The 14,516-nt window shown below is 36.6% G+C and overlaps 1 protein-coding gene across 2 annotated transcripts in view; it reads left to right on the top strand.

Annotated features, from left to right (window-relative positions):
* Positions 1 to 969: 969 nt before the first annotated feature.
* LOC149153813 (small ribosomal subunit protein eS25w-like) overlaps positions 970 to 14,516 on the top strand; it is a 43,465-nt gene continuing 29,918 nt past the window's right edge. The window contains exons 1-3 of one of the 2 annotated variants that reach the window (XR_016262185.1): positions 970 to 1,160; positions 1,357 to 1,431; positions 1,653 to 1,787. Coding sequence is in view for 1 of the 2 variants with exons in the window: in XM_089437806.1 (XP_089293932.1) it covers positions 1,158 to 1,160; positions 1,357 to 1,431; positions 1,653 to 1,787 (213 nt within the window). In the remaining variant the exon portion in view is untranslated. The remainder of the gene's footprint in view (positions 1,161 to 1,356; positions 1,432 to 1,652; positions 1,788 to 14,516) is intronic. The other variant, XM_089437806.1, reaches the window with a different exon arrangement.

The raw sequence follows: 14,516 nt of genomic DNA on the forward strand, positions 1-14,516 counted from the left end.
CATTCACCATTTCAAAAGCTTATGAGGAGAGGAACGCGAGCATGTGAAAAGATGGGGAGAATCACTTCTCATAATTTACTCAATTAATTAACTTGTTTGCCTTACAATGAGCCATGTGCCGATCTAAATGCATGTTATGTGCTTTGTCCTCCATTAGATCAAGTTATCAATTGGCTATAAAGCTTTTTATTGATAACTATATCGCCTCTCTTTTACCAACGCTGCTTCATTTACATACCTATATGCTATAACAATGTTTTGCCTAACACATGGTTAACTTGAAATTTGAAAAATGACTTTGTGGTGTTATTTACCCTTGCTAACACTAAAGCTAAAAAGAAATGCATAGAGACAATGTTAAATTCCATATGTTTGATGACATTTTTGGAGTACCATATCATGATCAAATTCTAAATATCAAAAGAAACGACAATTCTCATATCTTACAAAAGCGCAAAAGCTTCAACTTGATTACATGTAGATGTACCTATAACCCAAACAAATACAAATGCTATTATTCCTTATGATTTATGATAACCTCTCTTGCACTCACCACCTAAAATCACACGAAAAATAACAATAAACATTAAATTAAATCACACATAATAATATTATGAAAATTAACAATAAACATTAAATTAAATTGTTGAACGCTAAAATTTAACTTTCACAACCATTTTAAGACTTCAATGCTTAATGAAGATGCACATCTACCTGCACTTTAACCTGGAAAGTTAAAAAGCCTAAAAGAAAATTCCCTTATCAAATTAAGAAAGCAAAAAAAGAAACCTCCTTCCATGAAAGATCTTTGCAAGAACATCTCATTAGACAATTTTGATATATCTAACTACTCTTTTAATTCCACTTTCAAAATATGTAATGGTCCTATAGTTTGATGGTTCGAAATTTTCTTAACATAAGAGAGTGACATTTAAACCCTAATGGAATGAAGACGCCTTATTGCCCAATGTGACCATCATCGTAAGTGCAAGTCGTGTTCTGTCTAGCCAAAGGCCTCGATCTTGGCGTCACTTAGGGTTTTGAAAGGACTCGAGCTTTACTAAAACTCTAATCCATAGTATTTTCTGAGTATTTTGGAACCCGGAAGCTTTGAGGGTACAGGAATTGCTCGCGAGTCTAGACATTCTCTGTAAACAATGGTGAATATTGTGATCTCTTCGTCACTGCTTTCAATTCAAGTGATAACTATGCAAAAATTGTCATGTCATGGTTCTTTCTGCGACGCAATTCGTGAATACTTTTAAGATTGTATCAGGGAGTTCTGGATGACAAGGTTTTATTTTCTCAGAAGTCTGTTATTTATTTGCGTACGTACTTGTTTTTGGAAATGGATAGGCCCCCAAAAAGGAAAAGGCGGCGCCCTCTTCTAAGCCAGTGAAGTCTTCAGGTGGTGGAAAGCAGAAGAAGAAGGTAAGGTTTAGTATGCCTTTCTTCCTCTTTTTTCTTTTAATCATTTGCATGCAGAATTTCGCGTACCGATTCTAAAATTTGTGCTTTTAGTTTTATTATTTCTGTTAATCGACAGAAAAACGGGTTATACAAAATGTATACAGACAATTATCAGCTTGTGACTATTGTTTTTTGAACTGTTCTTTCTCAATTCTTTTGTTTTCTCATTTTAAATTGTACAGAAATGGAGCAAAGGAAAGCAGAAGGAGAAGGTGAACAACATGGTTCTTTTTGACCAAGCAACTTACGATAAGCTTCTCTTAGAAGTGCCCAAGTACAAGCTTATTACACCCTCAATTTTATCAGATAGGTTGAGGGTAAGCATTCTCCATGCATATGCTTTTTCTAAAATAATTTCATATAAAGTGCAGTTTCATGGCGTAGTTGTTAGCTGCAACTCTTGCTTTAAGAAAGGTATTGTTGATTCCTGGTCGTAGTGTATTCTTTTATTTTTTAGCTCAATTTCTGTTGCTTAGATCACAAACGCTGTGTGAGGAGTTACAGTCAAAATTCTGCAGAGCTACAGTAGTTTCTGTTCAATTAAATGAATATTAACAGCAAGCCCACATTAGTGGTCAGTGTTGAAATATGTAACTAGGTTTGGTCTTCATAATGACATACGTAATCATGATTTTATCTCTTTAATGAAAAGAGAAAAATAAATTTATTATGATTGTTCTTGAGTCATGTGTTTCATGCTTAAAGGGAAATTTATTTTTAGGTCAAGCTCCCATTGTGAGCTCTTAGGGTTTGTCATTTGAGTCTACAAGTCATTAAGGTCATTGTCATGTTTGAAGGACCCACTTGGGCATGTTACATATTGTAAAAAGAATTTATTTAAGTCAAAATCAAGTCAAAAACTCTCCAAGACCAAGTCATAATGCAAACAACAAGTCGGCCTAAAAGCATGGAGGAGTCTATATATAGGAGGACTCAGCGTCACTTAAGGAAAGTATTCATTCATGATCATCAAGTTTGATCTAAGCAAGAAGAAGTGACCGAAAAAGGGCAGCGAAGGAAGAGATAATCTCCAACACAAGAAATTGGATGTTTGTATCTGTTTCTAGGGCTTAAATATGTCACATGTGCGAGGAAGAATTAGGGCATACACTTATTGCAGAAAGACTGAATTGCAAACCTTAAGTAAGCCGAATCAAGATAAGGAAATAATCTATCTTTCAAGCTGAGATCATAAGAAGACTAACTCTTGTCAAGCGAAGGAGGAAAAGGGCTAAAATTGCCCTAAGTCTGTCACACGTGTGAAAGGTACAGCCCATTGCAGGAGGCTGAGAGTTGCAGTCAAGAAGGCTGAGAATTTCAGACTAGTGTTGCAGGGTCGAAGATTGAAGTTGAAGAGGAAATTGCACTTGAATCAAGAAAGGGTTAACTTTGACTTGAGGCAAGTTGAGTTGGTCTTGGAGAAGTTATTGATCAAGGGTCTAGGTTTTGGAATTTCGTCAAATTGAAGATTCAATAAGAAAAAGAATTTTGTGGGTTTTCCTCTCAAGATTGGAGAGGTTTTGGCCCTGGCTGATTTTCTATATCTTGTGTCCTTTGTATCATTGTTATTTATGTTTTGGTAGTTGTTTATGAAGAAAATACAATATTAATCAAGCTAAAGACACCTAATCAAGAAAAGTAAAAAGTCGTCACAAGCAATTATCATTATAAGAGAAATCATCCTTACTCTACTGCCCTAGATTTCTCAACACATAGTGCTTAGAACACACGAACCCCACAAGGTATTGTACCTTGAAATGGAGAATCTGGAGCATCCTCCTAAGCACAAAATCCAAGGTTCCAAATTACAAAATTGTGACCATTGTTGAGTGCTAGAAGAAGAGCAAAACTACAAGACCAACATTACAAGACTGAGGACATTGCGAAGTATCATGGCTGTAACTGGGATGTGTTTTGAGTGATTTCATAATCTTCCATCCTCGGGCTGAGTGGTTGGATATTCCCAAACATTAGTTCTTTATAGATACATCAATGGCTAATTTATAAATGATCATGTGAAGTAGGTTTATAGAAAATGATTTGTGATGGTGTCGCCATTTGTCATAGGATTTTTTTGTGAAAAATATGAACACATAGCAAAAAACTGTATATGGCAAAATCATGAAGTAGAGTGATAGGGAAGGGACTTTCATTTAAGTTCTTTAGGTGGAAATACATTTAGTAATTTTCAAAGTATATTTATTTGTTGATATTTTGTATAGCGTAAAGGAAGGAAACTGTTATGCACTGAAGATTCTGCAGCTTAAAATGTGTAGGAATTAGTTAAACATTTAAAATTTGTATATTTATAATTTGCTTACAGTATATAGAAGTTGAAATTAAATGCATAGAATAAACCTCTTAAATACTTAAACCTTTCCATCCTTTATTTGTCTCCTTTTTTAATTCCTATTTGACTTATGTTTGGTTTTTTTTAATTTTTATCTCACCAGGTAGGGAGTCAAGCCCAAATTTCCGTTACCATTTTTTTTAATATTCATCATTATTCAAATTGTAACATCAACTATGTTTTGTAATGGGGGTAATTTCGCAAGGGAGCAAAACATTGCCCTCGAAGTAGTTATTCTTACTTCACCACACTTGGTGAAAGAAACTATCACAAATGGAAAAAAGACAAAAATGTGTAGTAGTTAAATAAACATTTAAAATTTGGATATTTGCTTATAATATATAGAAGAAATTAAATGCACAAAATAAACCTAATGTATATAAAAATGTGTAGGAGCTAGATAAATATATAAAATTTGGATATTTCCTTGCTATGTATAGAAGAAATTAAATGCATAGAATAAATATTTTAAGTACTTATTTATATAACTTTTCCATCATTTCTTTGATTTTTATTTTAAACTCCTGTATGCCTTATTCTATTCATCTAGTGACTTGAGCTCGAATGCGTGCCACTTTTTAATATTTATCCTCATCCATATTGCAACATCAATTATGATTTTTAATAGAGGTAATTTCACAATGGAGCTAAATGTTGTTTTTGTTTACTGCAAATGGATTTGGGTAACTATGGTAATTATATACATTTACAATTATAGTTTTTATAATTACGTATTTTCTATATTCCCTATTTGTCTGGCTTCTAAGGAACTTTTTCTTCTCTAGCATTCTATCTCATTATTGCGGTCTATTCCTCAATTGCAACATGTCTTTGCAATTCCTCATTGCTCAACAGTGTTTTCTTACTATTATGTAGGTATTGCAATTTTATCTCTTGGTAAATGAACATTCCAAAGTGTTGAGAAATCATGTTGATTGCATATTAGGGTTGATTTCTCTTACATGATAAATACTTGTGAATGTTTGTTGGCTTCTTATTCTTTTTATTATGTTCACTTCATCAAACAATTATCAAAATATATAAAACATGAAGATTACAAGAATCAAAGGACACAAAGATGTAGGCTCCAAGCCATGAAAAAACCCCACAAGGGGGAAACCCATAAAAAATCCTCTTCTTATAGAATTAGATCAAATTGAGATATATAAGACCCAAGACCAAGACAAGAGTCCAATCTCCAAGATACCAAGTCAAACCGTCCTTCTAGATATTTTTTCAGCAGCAAGTCCATCAACAAAAACAAGACCAACAACATGTACCACAACAAGAACAAAAATTCAACAAGAGACTTGTCATAATAGAATTTCCATGTGCGAGCTTTAGACGGATCAGATTTTGACCTTCCCTTTCTTTCTTTGATTTCGTTCTCCTTCTTTTCTCTGTTGCAGAGGAATAGATGATCAAATGATGCGAATTCATGTCTCCAAATGAGCTCAACTTATCCTTTATTTATACTTGCTCAAAGGGGTTTGAATATATGTATCGTTTTGGGCAGGGCTGATTTTACAAGCAGGGTCGACTTGGCTTCTTGAGGAGAATTTGACCCAAATTACATCTTTGAAAAATTCTATTTCTAGGTTATGAATAAGCCTTTGACTTTGACCAATACAAATAATAATGAGCATGACGAAACATGCTTGAATAAAATAATAATTTGACTTGAGCATGAAACCCATGCCTGAAAAATAAACAAATCTTAGCATGAAAAAGAGCATGCTAGTAAAAATAATCAATTCATTAATTATGAAAATTTACATTATATTATGAAGACCGACACTAGTTACATTTTCAACGCTCCCTCTTAACTAGGGTGGTATTCATAACGACACAAACAGGATACTGGGATACTTTCAAATTGAAATATTCTCATAAGAAGGGTCCGAATTGATAAGTATCATCAAGCATCATCATAACCAAAATTGTCAATTACAAAATAGCAAGGCCTTGATTGACAAGCTCTATCTCTCTGCTAGATTAGAGCATATTGCTGGGGGGCATACATTTGGACACCACCACCTCCTCTCAAGGCACACACATCATCCAAATGTTTACTAGATATGTCCTTAGAAGACTATTCTTATATTGGATATCATCCCATCCTCAAAGAATATCGGTCCTCAAGACTACTCTTATCTTGGATTCCCAATCCTCAAAGAGTATTGGTCCTCCGGACTACTCCTATCTTGAATACCATTTCCCAAGGAGTATTGACCCCAAATGCTCATCCAATCCACCTATCTCCCTATTAGTGCCTTCATTAGGCTTATGTTAAAATTGGCAACTAGGGCCAAACTCCACGTGGGTCATCTTATTTATGGCAGCTGATATTTTTCTTGGATTCCTCTCATCGAGAGGTGTAGGATTGATCTAACGATCATCCGATTTCGACATGTATTCATGGAGATATGAATTTATTTGTATTTCTTGACATTTTTCAAGGTCGGCCAACAAGTAAAATAATGTTTCACACCCCCAACTAAACCTCAACGTGGCATATAAGTAGAGGAGACCTTGAGGCATTATGACACTCATCTCATCTCCACATCTCTTCTCTCTCCTAGCTTGTTTGGGTATGCGAAGGAGGAGCTTCTCTCTCTCACATGGGAAGAAGGAGGATGCAGTTAGGAGCAACAACATTGACCTAGGTGCAGGAGGACGCAGGAAGGTACAACAACATTGATTTGGGTTGACTGAGGTGCTAGAGGGTAGCGTTGACCAGCGTGAAGACACCCTTGACTGCGGATTTGTGTGGGGAGCCTCTATCTTGCTAGCCACAGTTCAGATCAACCTTTGTTGACCTCTGTTTGACCACAGTTTTGGGACAACGTTGACTGGTTAGGGCTGACTGCAGGAGCTGATATGTTGACTGCTGTTTTGACCATGTTTTGAGGACTATTTTGGGCTGCTATCTATTGCTGTTGGAGGCCGAGTTCTCCTAGGTTGTCTTGAGGTCTTTTGGGAGCTGTTTGACCAGCTTTGACCTTGTTGATTTGGATTACACTATTGTTGTTGTAAAATCACAAATTTGTGATATTGTACCATGACCTTGCTGATTTGGATTACACTACTGTTGTTGTAAAATCACAAATTTGTGATATTGTACCATCTCTCTCTCTGTTGAATTATTGAAGAATATAGAAGAATTGATCAAAGGGTTTCCCCACATTAGGGTTTGTCCTTGGCTGGTGCCACATCTTGTGTATCTTGTCTTGGCTTGTCTTTTGTTGTTTTTATTTATGTTCTATCAACATTTTACTATCATGTTAATGTGATTGCTATACTGGAAATTAATATTGGGCTAATAAGAAGATTTGAATTAAATTGCTCTTAAGCATAGAACATACCATAAATTAACATGGTATCAGAGGTGAGGTGAATACAAAGCCCAAACAAGAGCAAGAACAATCACCGAAGACAGTTGGAAAAAGTCAAAGGCTTCATGGGTTCCTCAACACACGACCAGGCTGAAGACAAGCTCCGTGAGAAGTCTGACTATCACGGATGGAAGATGTCTCTTGATCTGACATTGGAAGAGCAGGAAGTGTTGGACTATGTGAGGGGTAGAATTACGGAGCCTCCATCAAATGCACCGACTGCCACAAGGAACAAATACATTAAGGGTGAAGTCAAAGCGAAGAAGATCATCGGAGAGTCAATTGACAAGCGTCTGGTGGCCTACATTTTCGAGTTGAACACCTCCAAGGAAATCTATGATAGACTGGTAAGCTTGTTTAATGTTAGTGATGCAAATCAAGTTTTGTTCCTCAAAATTAAGTTGAAGGATATTAAGAAGGGCAAGGATGAAGATATTCAATCCTGCTTCTTAAGGATATCTGAGATCAAGAATGACTCCTATCAATTGGAGAAGTCATTTTTGACCGGGAACTAACCATCACTACCCTTGGAGGGCTCCCATCTGAATGGTATGTTTTTAGAACCACTCTTCTCAACAATGATCGAATTCCAGGATTTGAATACTTGATGGTGAGATGCATTTAAGAAGAGACACGGATGGTGGAGCAAGAAATGCCTTCAAGCAAAGGCAACCTCATTGTTTTCTCCTCTCATGCCAAAAGGAGAAATGATTTTGGGTCTAAAGGTCACTTCAAAGGAAAGATCGGACGAAGGGTGGAAGGAAGGGAAGATGCTTTATTTGCAATAAATTTGGCCACTATGCGAGGGAGTGTCCAAATAGAAAGGACGCATCACATGATGATGATGGGAAATCAAGGAAGTGTTTCACCCTCCAAGAAAGCAAGGAACTCCAGGTATGAATCAAATGTTGTTAACAATAAGCAAGATGAATATTATCTGATATCGGCCCTCTCCACTACCTCTCCTCCGGATTCTGTTGGGCAATTGGCTTATTGATAGTGGTGCCTCAAGGCACTTCACTAGTTACAAGGAAACTCTCTCTAATTTGATAGAGGAGACAAACTTGGAGATTATTTTAGGAGACAATTCCACCTATCTTGTAAAGGGTGTAGGGAATGTTACTCTTCAATTAAATCAGGGTAACACAATCCATTTGCAAGAATTCCTATATGTACTTGATCTCAAGAAGAACCTGATGTCCATTTCGGCAATGGAAGACAAAGGCTACAAGGTGGGCTTCATCGATGGCAAGGTACGTATGTGGATTTTTTTTTTTTAAGATGCTTTCACTCTTGGTTTTCGGGTTGATTCTTTATATCAAGTTGGAGGAAGTCTGTTTGGAGTCATGTCTTGCAACACAACTCTACAGTCTGAACTATCGCACCAGAGGTTTGCACACCTTCATTATAAGGCATTATGACACTCATCTCATCTCCAAATCTCTTCTCTCTCCTAGCTTGTTTGGGTATGCGAAGGATCTTCTCTCTCTCACGTGGGAAGGAGGAGGACACAGTTAGGAGTAACAACATTGACCTAGGTGCAGGAGGACGCAAGAAGGTACAACATCCTTGATTTGGGTTGACTGAGGTGTTAAAGGGTAGCGTTGACTAGCGTGAAGACACCCTTGACTACAGATTTGTATGGGAGCCTCTATCTTGCTAGCCGCAGTTCAGATCAACCTTTGTTGACCTCTGTTTGACAACAGTTTTGGGACAACGTTGACTGGTTAGGGCTGACTGCAGGAGCTGATATGTTGACTGCTGTTTTGACCATGTTTTGATTACTGTTTTGGGCTACTATCTATTGTTGTTGGAGGTCGAGTTCTCCTAGGTTGTTTTGAGGTCACTTGGGAGCTGTTTGACCAACTTTGACCTTGCTGATTTGGATTACACTACTGCTGTTGTAAAATCACATATTTGTGATATTGTACTATCTCTCTCTCTCTCTCTTTGTTGAATTATTGAAGAATATAGAAGAATTGATCAAAGGGTTTCCCCATTGTTTTAAAAAACGGCCGTTTCGATACCGAAACGGCCGAGTTGATCCGAGCCGATACCCTCAGCCATGACTCGGCCTTTGAAACGGTACGTTTGGCCGAGTCAGCCATGACTCGGCCAACTCGGCCAACTCGGCCGTTTCTGTTATGACTCGGCCGAGTCACAAAAAGCCAGCCTAGAACACGTTAAACAACAATTTAATATTTTTTTAATGGATTTTTAAGGTGATTTTTGATTGGTTTGGACTCCAAGGTGTTATATGAATTTGATAAATGTCATTTGGGGTCCATTCCCCCTCCAAAACCCTATTTAACACACTCAAACGCTCTCTACTATTGATATGCTATTCAAATTTCATGGTAATGTTAAATTCTTAAAGTAAAAGTGACATTCTCCTTAATCTTCATTTTCATCCTTTTACTTAAATTTTTAACATTACCATGAAATGACTCAGGATGTTTGAGAGTGGTTTCGGCCTCATTGGATTTCATATGGAGAAAGTAGAATTTTAGATTTCATTGAAAATCCAACAGACTTATCAGTTTTTTAGGATTTCAGGATTGGAGGATTGCAATGTTTCCATTGAATTTTGTCATGTATTAGGGTATGGAACTCTTATTTAATCAAGAGCACCAATCCCTCTATGTACCTTGATGTTAGTGACATTGGTTGTCGAACTCCTCTGGGATTCACCCCCAAACCAGGAGCTTCTGAAAATGTCGCTCCCGCTCCCATTTTCGCTCCTGCTCCCAAGTAACACAAAGAAGAGAAACCGTTTGGATCAAAAACGGTTAAATGATCTAGTTTATGTCCAATACAACCTCCGGCTCAGACGAAACCATTTGCTGAACAAAAGACCTGATTCAGATCCCATTGTGTTGGAAGACATTGATCCAACATGAGATTGGGTAGTGGAGAGTCGTCCAGCAGAGTTTGATCTTGATGAGGATCTTGATTTAGATTTAGATATCGAGACATCAATTGAACTTGAACATGCTGTTCAGTTGAATGTAGATCCCAATCCACCATCCTCAGTCTCACAGCCAGCAAGGACTCCAGTTGTAGGTGTGTTTGGAAACATGAATGAAAATCTCTAAAATTATGTTTAAAATCTTTAAAATTATGTTTTTTTATAAAAAAAATAAATATTTAATGTATTTTTTACAACGACCGAGTCATTACCGTTTCGGAGTCGGAGTTGGAGTCGATCCTCGGCCGAGTCGAAGTCGGAGTCTTAAAACATTGGGTTTCCCTGCTTTGGGTTTTGTCCCTGGCTGGTGCCACATCTTGTGTCTCTTGTCTTGGCTTGTCTTCTGTTGTTTTCATTTATGTTATATCAATATTTTACTATCATGTTAATGTGATTGCTATATTGGAAATTGATATTGGGCTAATAAGAAGATTTGAAGTAAATTGCTCTTAAGCATAGAACATACCATAAATTAATAGCTTACGACTGTTAGTCTTGGCCATAATGCATGACACATGGAGAATACAGTGTCCAACCTCACTCCCTCTCAAACAGGGAGGAAATCCTCCCTCCCTCTCAAAAAGGGAGGAACAACCGCAAGCTTGATCTTGTCAAAAAAATACTCATCATAGCATCAACTACATGTTCTTTTGTGGGGAGATCTACTGTAGCTGCTGGGCTCCTATCTTACATCATATCAGAACAAGTTTCGACCTTCCTGAACCTTTCATGTCATCAAATAGTTCGTCAAACATCTTATGTAGCCAAACTCTTTCAACGTTGATCACACAAGCCTTAACATACTCTTTCTTCGTGACAAGGTTTTGCCTTGATCCCCTTTTCAAGAAATTATATCATCTTCGACTAATCATTAGTAGTATCTCTGTTAGCAATAGTACCTGTCAAACCAATCAATGTAGAGCCAATTATAGCTCCCTCTTTTCAACAGAGGAGGGTGAACTTCTTCTTGACCAGTATCGGACCCATCATATCATCAAGTGATCAACAAACTATCTCATGACTTCTTCTATAAATTTGTTGCTTTTCCTGCCCATATATTTATGATATGAATTCTTCCTGGAAGCCATACCATATCTCGAACGTTATAGAGTTACCAAAACAATCGATGTTGCTCCCAATTTCAAGTAGTAAGATCTTTTAAGTTAATTTACGCTCCTTGCTCCCTTTGAAGTCAACATTGTTTCCTTCCTCACATTCTTAAAAAATAACGATCAATAAAAAGTCCTATCAATAATGTGTTATGCTGCCATAAGTCAAAGCATTCATCTAGAGGAGTCTCGATTCTTCCTATTATTTGTTGACCAAAACATACCATACTTTTACAAGTACGTTTCTGAATCATGTTCTTTCTTTCAACTCCTTTTGAAGGTGAGTCCTTTTAGTATACTACTTCCTTCCGAATTGCCAAATGACTTCCAAATTTGCTTCTTTTAGTCTTCGTTGAAGATGATGTCCATGAAATGTAAAATGATGAGATTCCTTCTTACGATGAGAGTAACCTCTTCCATGTTGCTCCTTGACCGCTTTTCAATGCATATTGATAGGCTGCGTGCTCTTTTGTACATTAGACTTCTTCTATTTTCCTTTGATTCTTCAAATGCTAGATTCTGTTAAGTTTATGCTTTAAACGGAATATCATGCTGGAGACTTTGCTATGGTTTTGTTTCCATTGAAAATCCTTATAGTCCTTTCTTACTGAATGACTGCTTCTAAATCTTCTTGTTAAAGTGACTATAGAACATTTTATGAACAATCCAAATTTGCTAGATGATTTGGTGACTGCTTTCAACTCTTTTCTAAAGAGTGTTCCTTCTAGAATCCCGGGTAGACTCTATTCCTTCTATAATACTATATTGACAAACTCTTAAGATATCTTCATAGATCTTGTTACTCTTTTGATCTTACCTAGTCCTATGCAAGAATCCGATCTTTTTATATTTCTTCATTTATCATTCTTTCAACAAAGATATCTTAGACCTTCAACTATTGAACTACAAAGATAAAGTCTCTTGTCTTTCATGCTTCATAATCAAATAGGTCGACTTCATGGTGAAATTCATCCTTGTTATATGTATAGGAAAGAAGTCTCATGGCCGCTACACATACTTGTCACAATTCTTCCAGTTTCGACCTTTGTTTTTGGTTCTCAATAGGCATCAAGCCTTTATGCATGTCTTAAAGTGTTGTCCAACGATATGACAAACTCTGCAATGCCCCTGTATAATATGGCTGCTTCATAGCTCTTTCCTTAGTAGTTCTCAAGATTACAATTTCTATGGTCTTGATCCCTTCTACTATGTGGTAGTCAAACTAAACTCATAGCTTAGGACTTCACATCAATAAAGATATCTTGAATCACACAATGATGTCTTTATACTATCCCTCAGGTCCTTGTATACTGTGCCTTAGAGAAGTGTTTGCCGTAGAGATTTTTGTCATCGTAAATTTGTCCAAAGAGATAGTTTGCCACATCACAAAGATATAGGTGCCATTAAGAGTATACTTTATTGTAGGATGATGTATCACTAGAAATCACATAAACATTTGCATTGCTTCCTTTCTTAATTTATAGGAGAAGGATTCACAAGTATATCACTGCTTCATATCACAGAGGTAGGCTTTAACAAACTTTGAATATAGATTTCTTCTACAAGGAGATATAGCATTGATAATTTGTTTCTCCGAGTTCACAAGGATATGCCTTTCGATTATTATGTACCTCGATTTTTCGGTCCTTTTTGTCCTTCAGGTATATAACCTCATAATCATAGCGCCACAAAAGGCAATACAATGTCATAGTAAGGTATAGGTGCTTGTTTCTTAACTTGCATTGACCTAGAAAAGTATTATTGATCTTGATTCAAGTAGTAAAAGAATAATGTCACAATATGCTAGGATCCTCGCATATCATGTTTCTTGTTTGGTCATAACTCATCTAACATAGGTACATTACGAGTTCAGATTACATAGAGACACTGTTACAGGTCCTTATGCTGTAGCTCTTATTACAAAGAGATATGTATCTTAGGAACTTGAATCATATAGATAGAAGATGCCATTGAAATTTGTTTTTTTGTGTGTAGCCTTAAAACCCAAATGACTTGAATATAGTGTAATCTCTCAAGGAGTTGATCTTCAAACAACCAACAACAAGGAAATGTACTCCATAAGAATGTTGTTCTCTATCACAACTATCTCTGTCAAAAGTAGGCTTCAACAGGTTTGTATCTTCTGTCTAGGGTTACCATATAGTCCTTTTGCCCTTCTTTTCATACTAGCGAGTGCATATATACTAGAGTGAGTGCATATGTCATCATTTTTCTTGAGCTCATATTCCAAATAGGGAATAGACCTACGAGCAATATAAGATTCAAACTTTTATGATGTTGTAGACTCTGGATCTTAGACATGATAATGATCTTGTTTAAAGAGAGTGATGATTGCTACAACGATGCTGAGTTTGCTTCAAAAATGCCAACAAAATGTGATCTTCAAAATGCCATCCTTTAACCCGAGCTCTAGTTCCGTGTTGAGAAACCATATTGATTTCATATTAGGGTTGATTTCTCTTGCATGATAATTACTTGTGAATGTTTTTTGGCTTCTGATTCTTTTTATTATGTTATCTTCATCTAGAAATTATCAAAATATATAAAACATGAAGATCATAAGAAACAAATGGCACAAAGATGTAGGCTCCAAGCCGGGACAAAAACCCCACAAGGGGGAAAACCTAGAAACAATCCTCCTCTTATAGAATCAGATCAAAGTGAGATATCCAGGACCTAAGACCAAGACAAGACTCCAACCTCGAAGATGCCAAGTTAAACTCTCCTTCCAAATATTCTTTCAGCAACAAGTCCATCAACAATAACAAGACCAACAACATGTACAACGACAAGAACAAAAATTCAACAAGAGAATTGTCATAGCAGAATTTCTACATGTGCGAGCACAGGAAAACCTTCTCCTTTACACATGCGAGCTTTAGACAGATCAGATTTCGGCCTCCCCTTTCTTTCCTTGAATTCACTCTCCTTTTTCACTTCGTTGCAAAAGAATAGATGATCAAATGATGCGAATTCATGTCTCTAAATGACCTCAACTCATCCCTTTATTTATACTTGTTTAGAGGGGTTCGAATAGATCTCTCTTTCTGGGCAAGGCCGACTTTGGCTTCTTGAGGTGAATTTGACCCAAATTACATCTTTGAAAAATTTGCTTTCTAGGCTATGAATAAGCCTTTGACTTTGACCAATACAAATAATAAGTTATGCTTGAATAAAATAATAATTTGACTTGAGCATGAAAC

This window comes from Pinus tabuliformis, chromosome 9 (assembly GCF_031772625.1).
Source record: "Pinus tabuliformis cultivar Carrire ecotype Pingquan chromosome 9, CPIR1, whole genome shotgun sequence".
Classification (NCBI taxonomy): Eukaryota; Viridiplantae; Streptophyta; class Pinopsida; order Pinales; family Pinaceae; genus Pinus; species Pinus tabuliformis.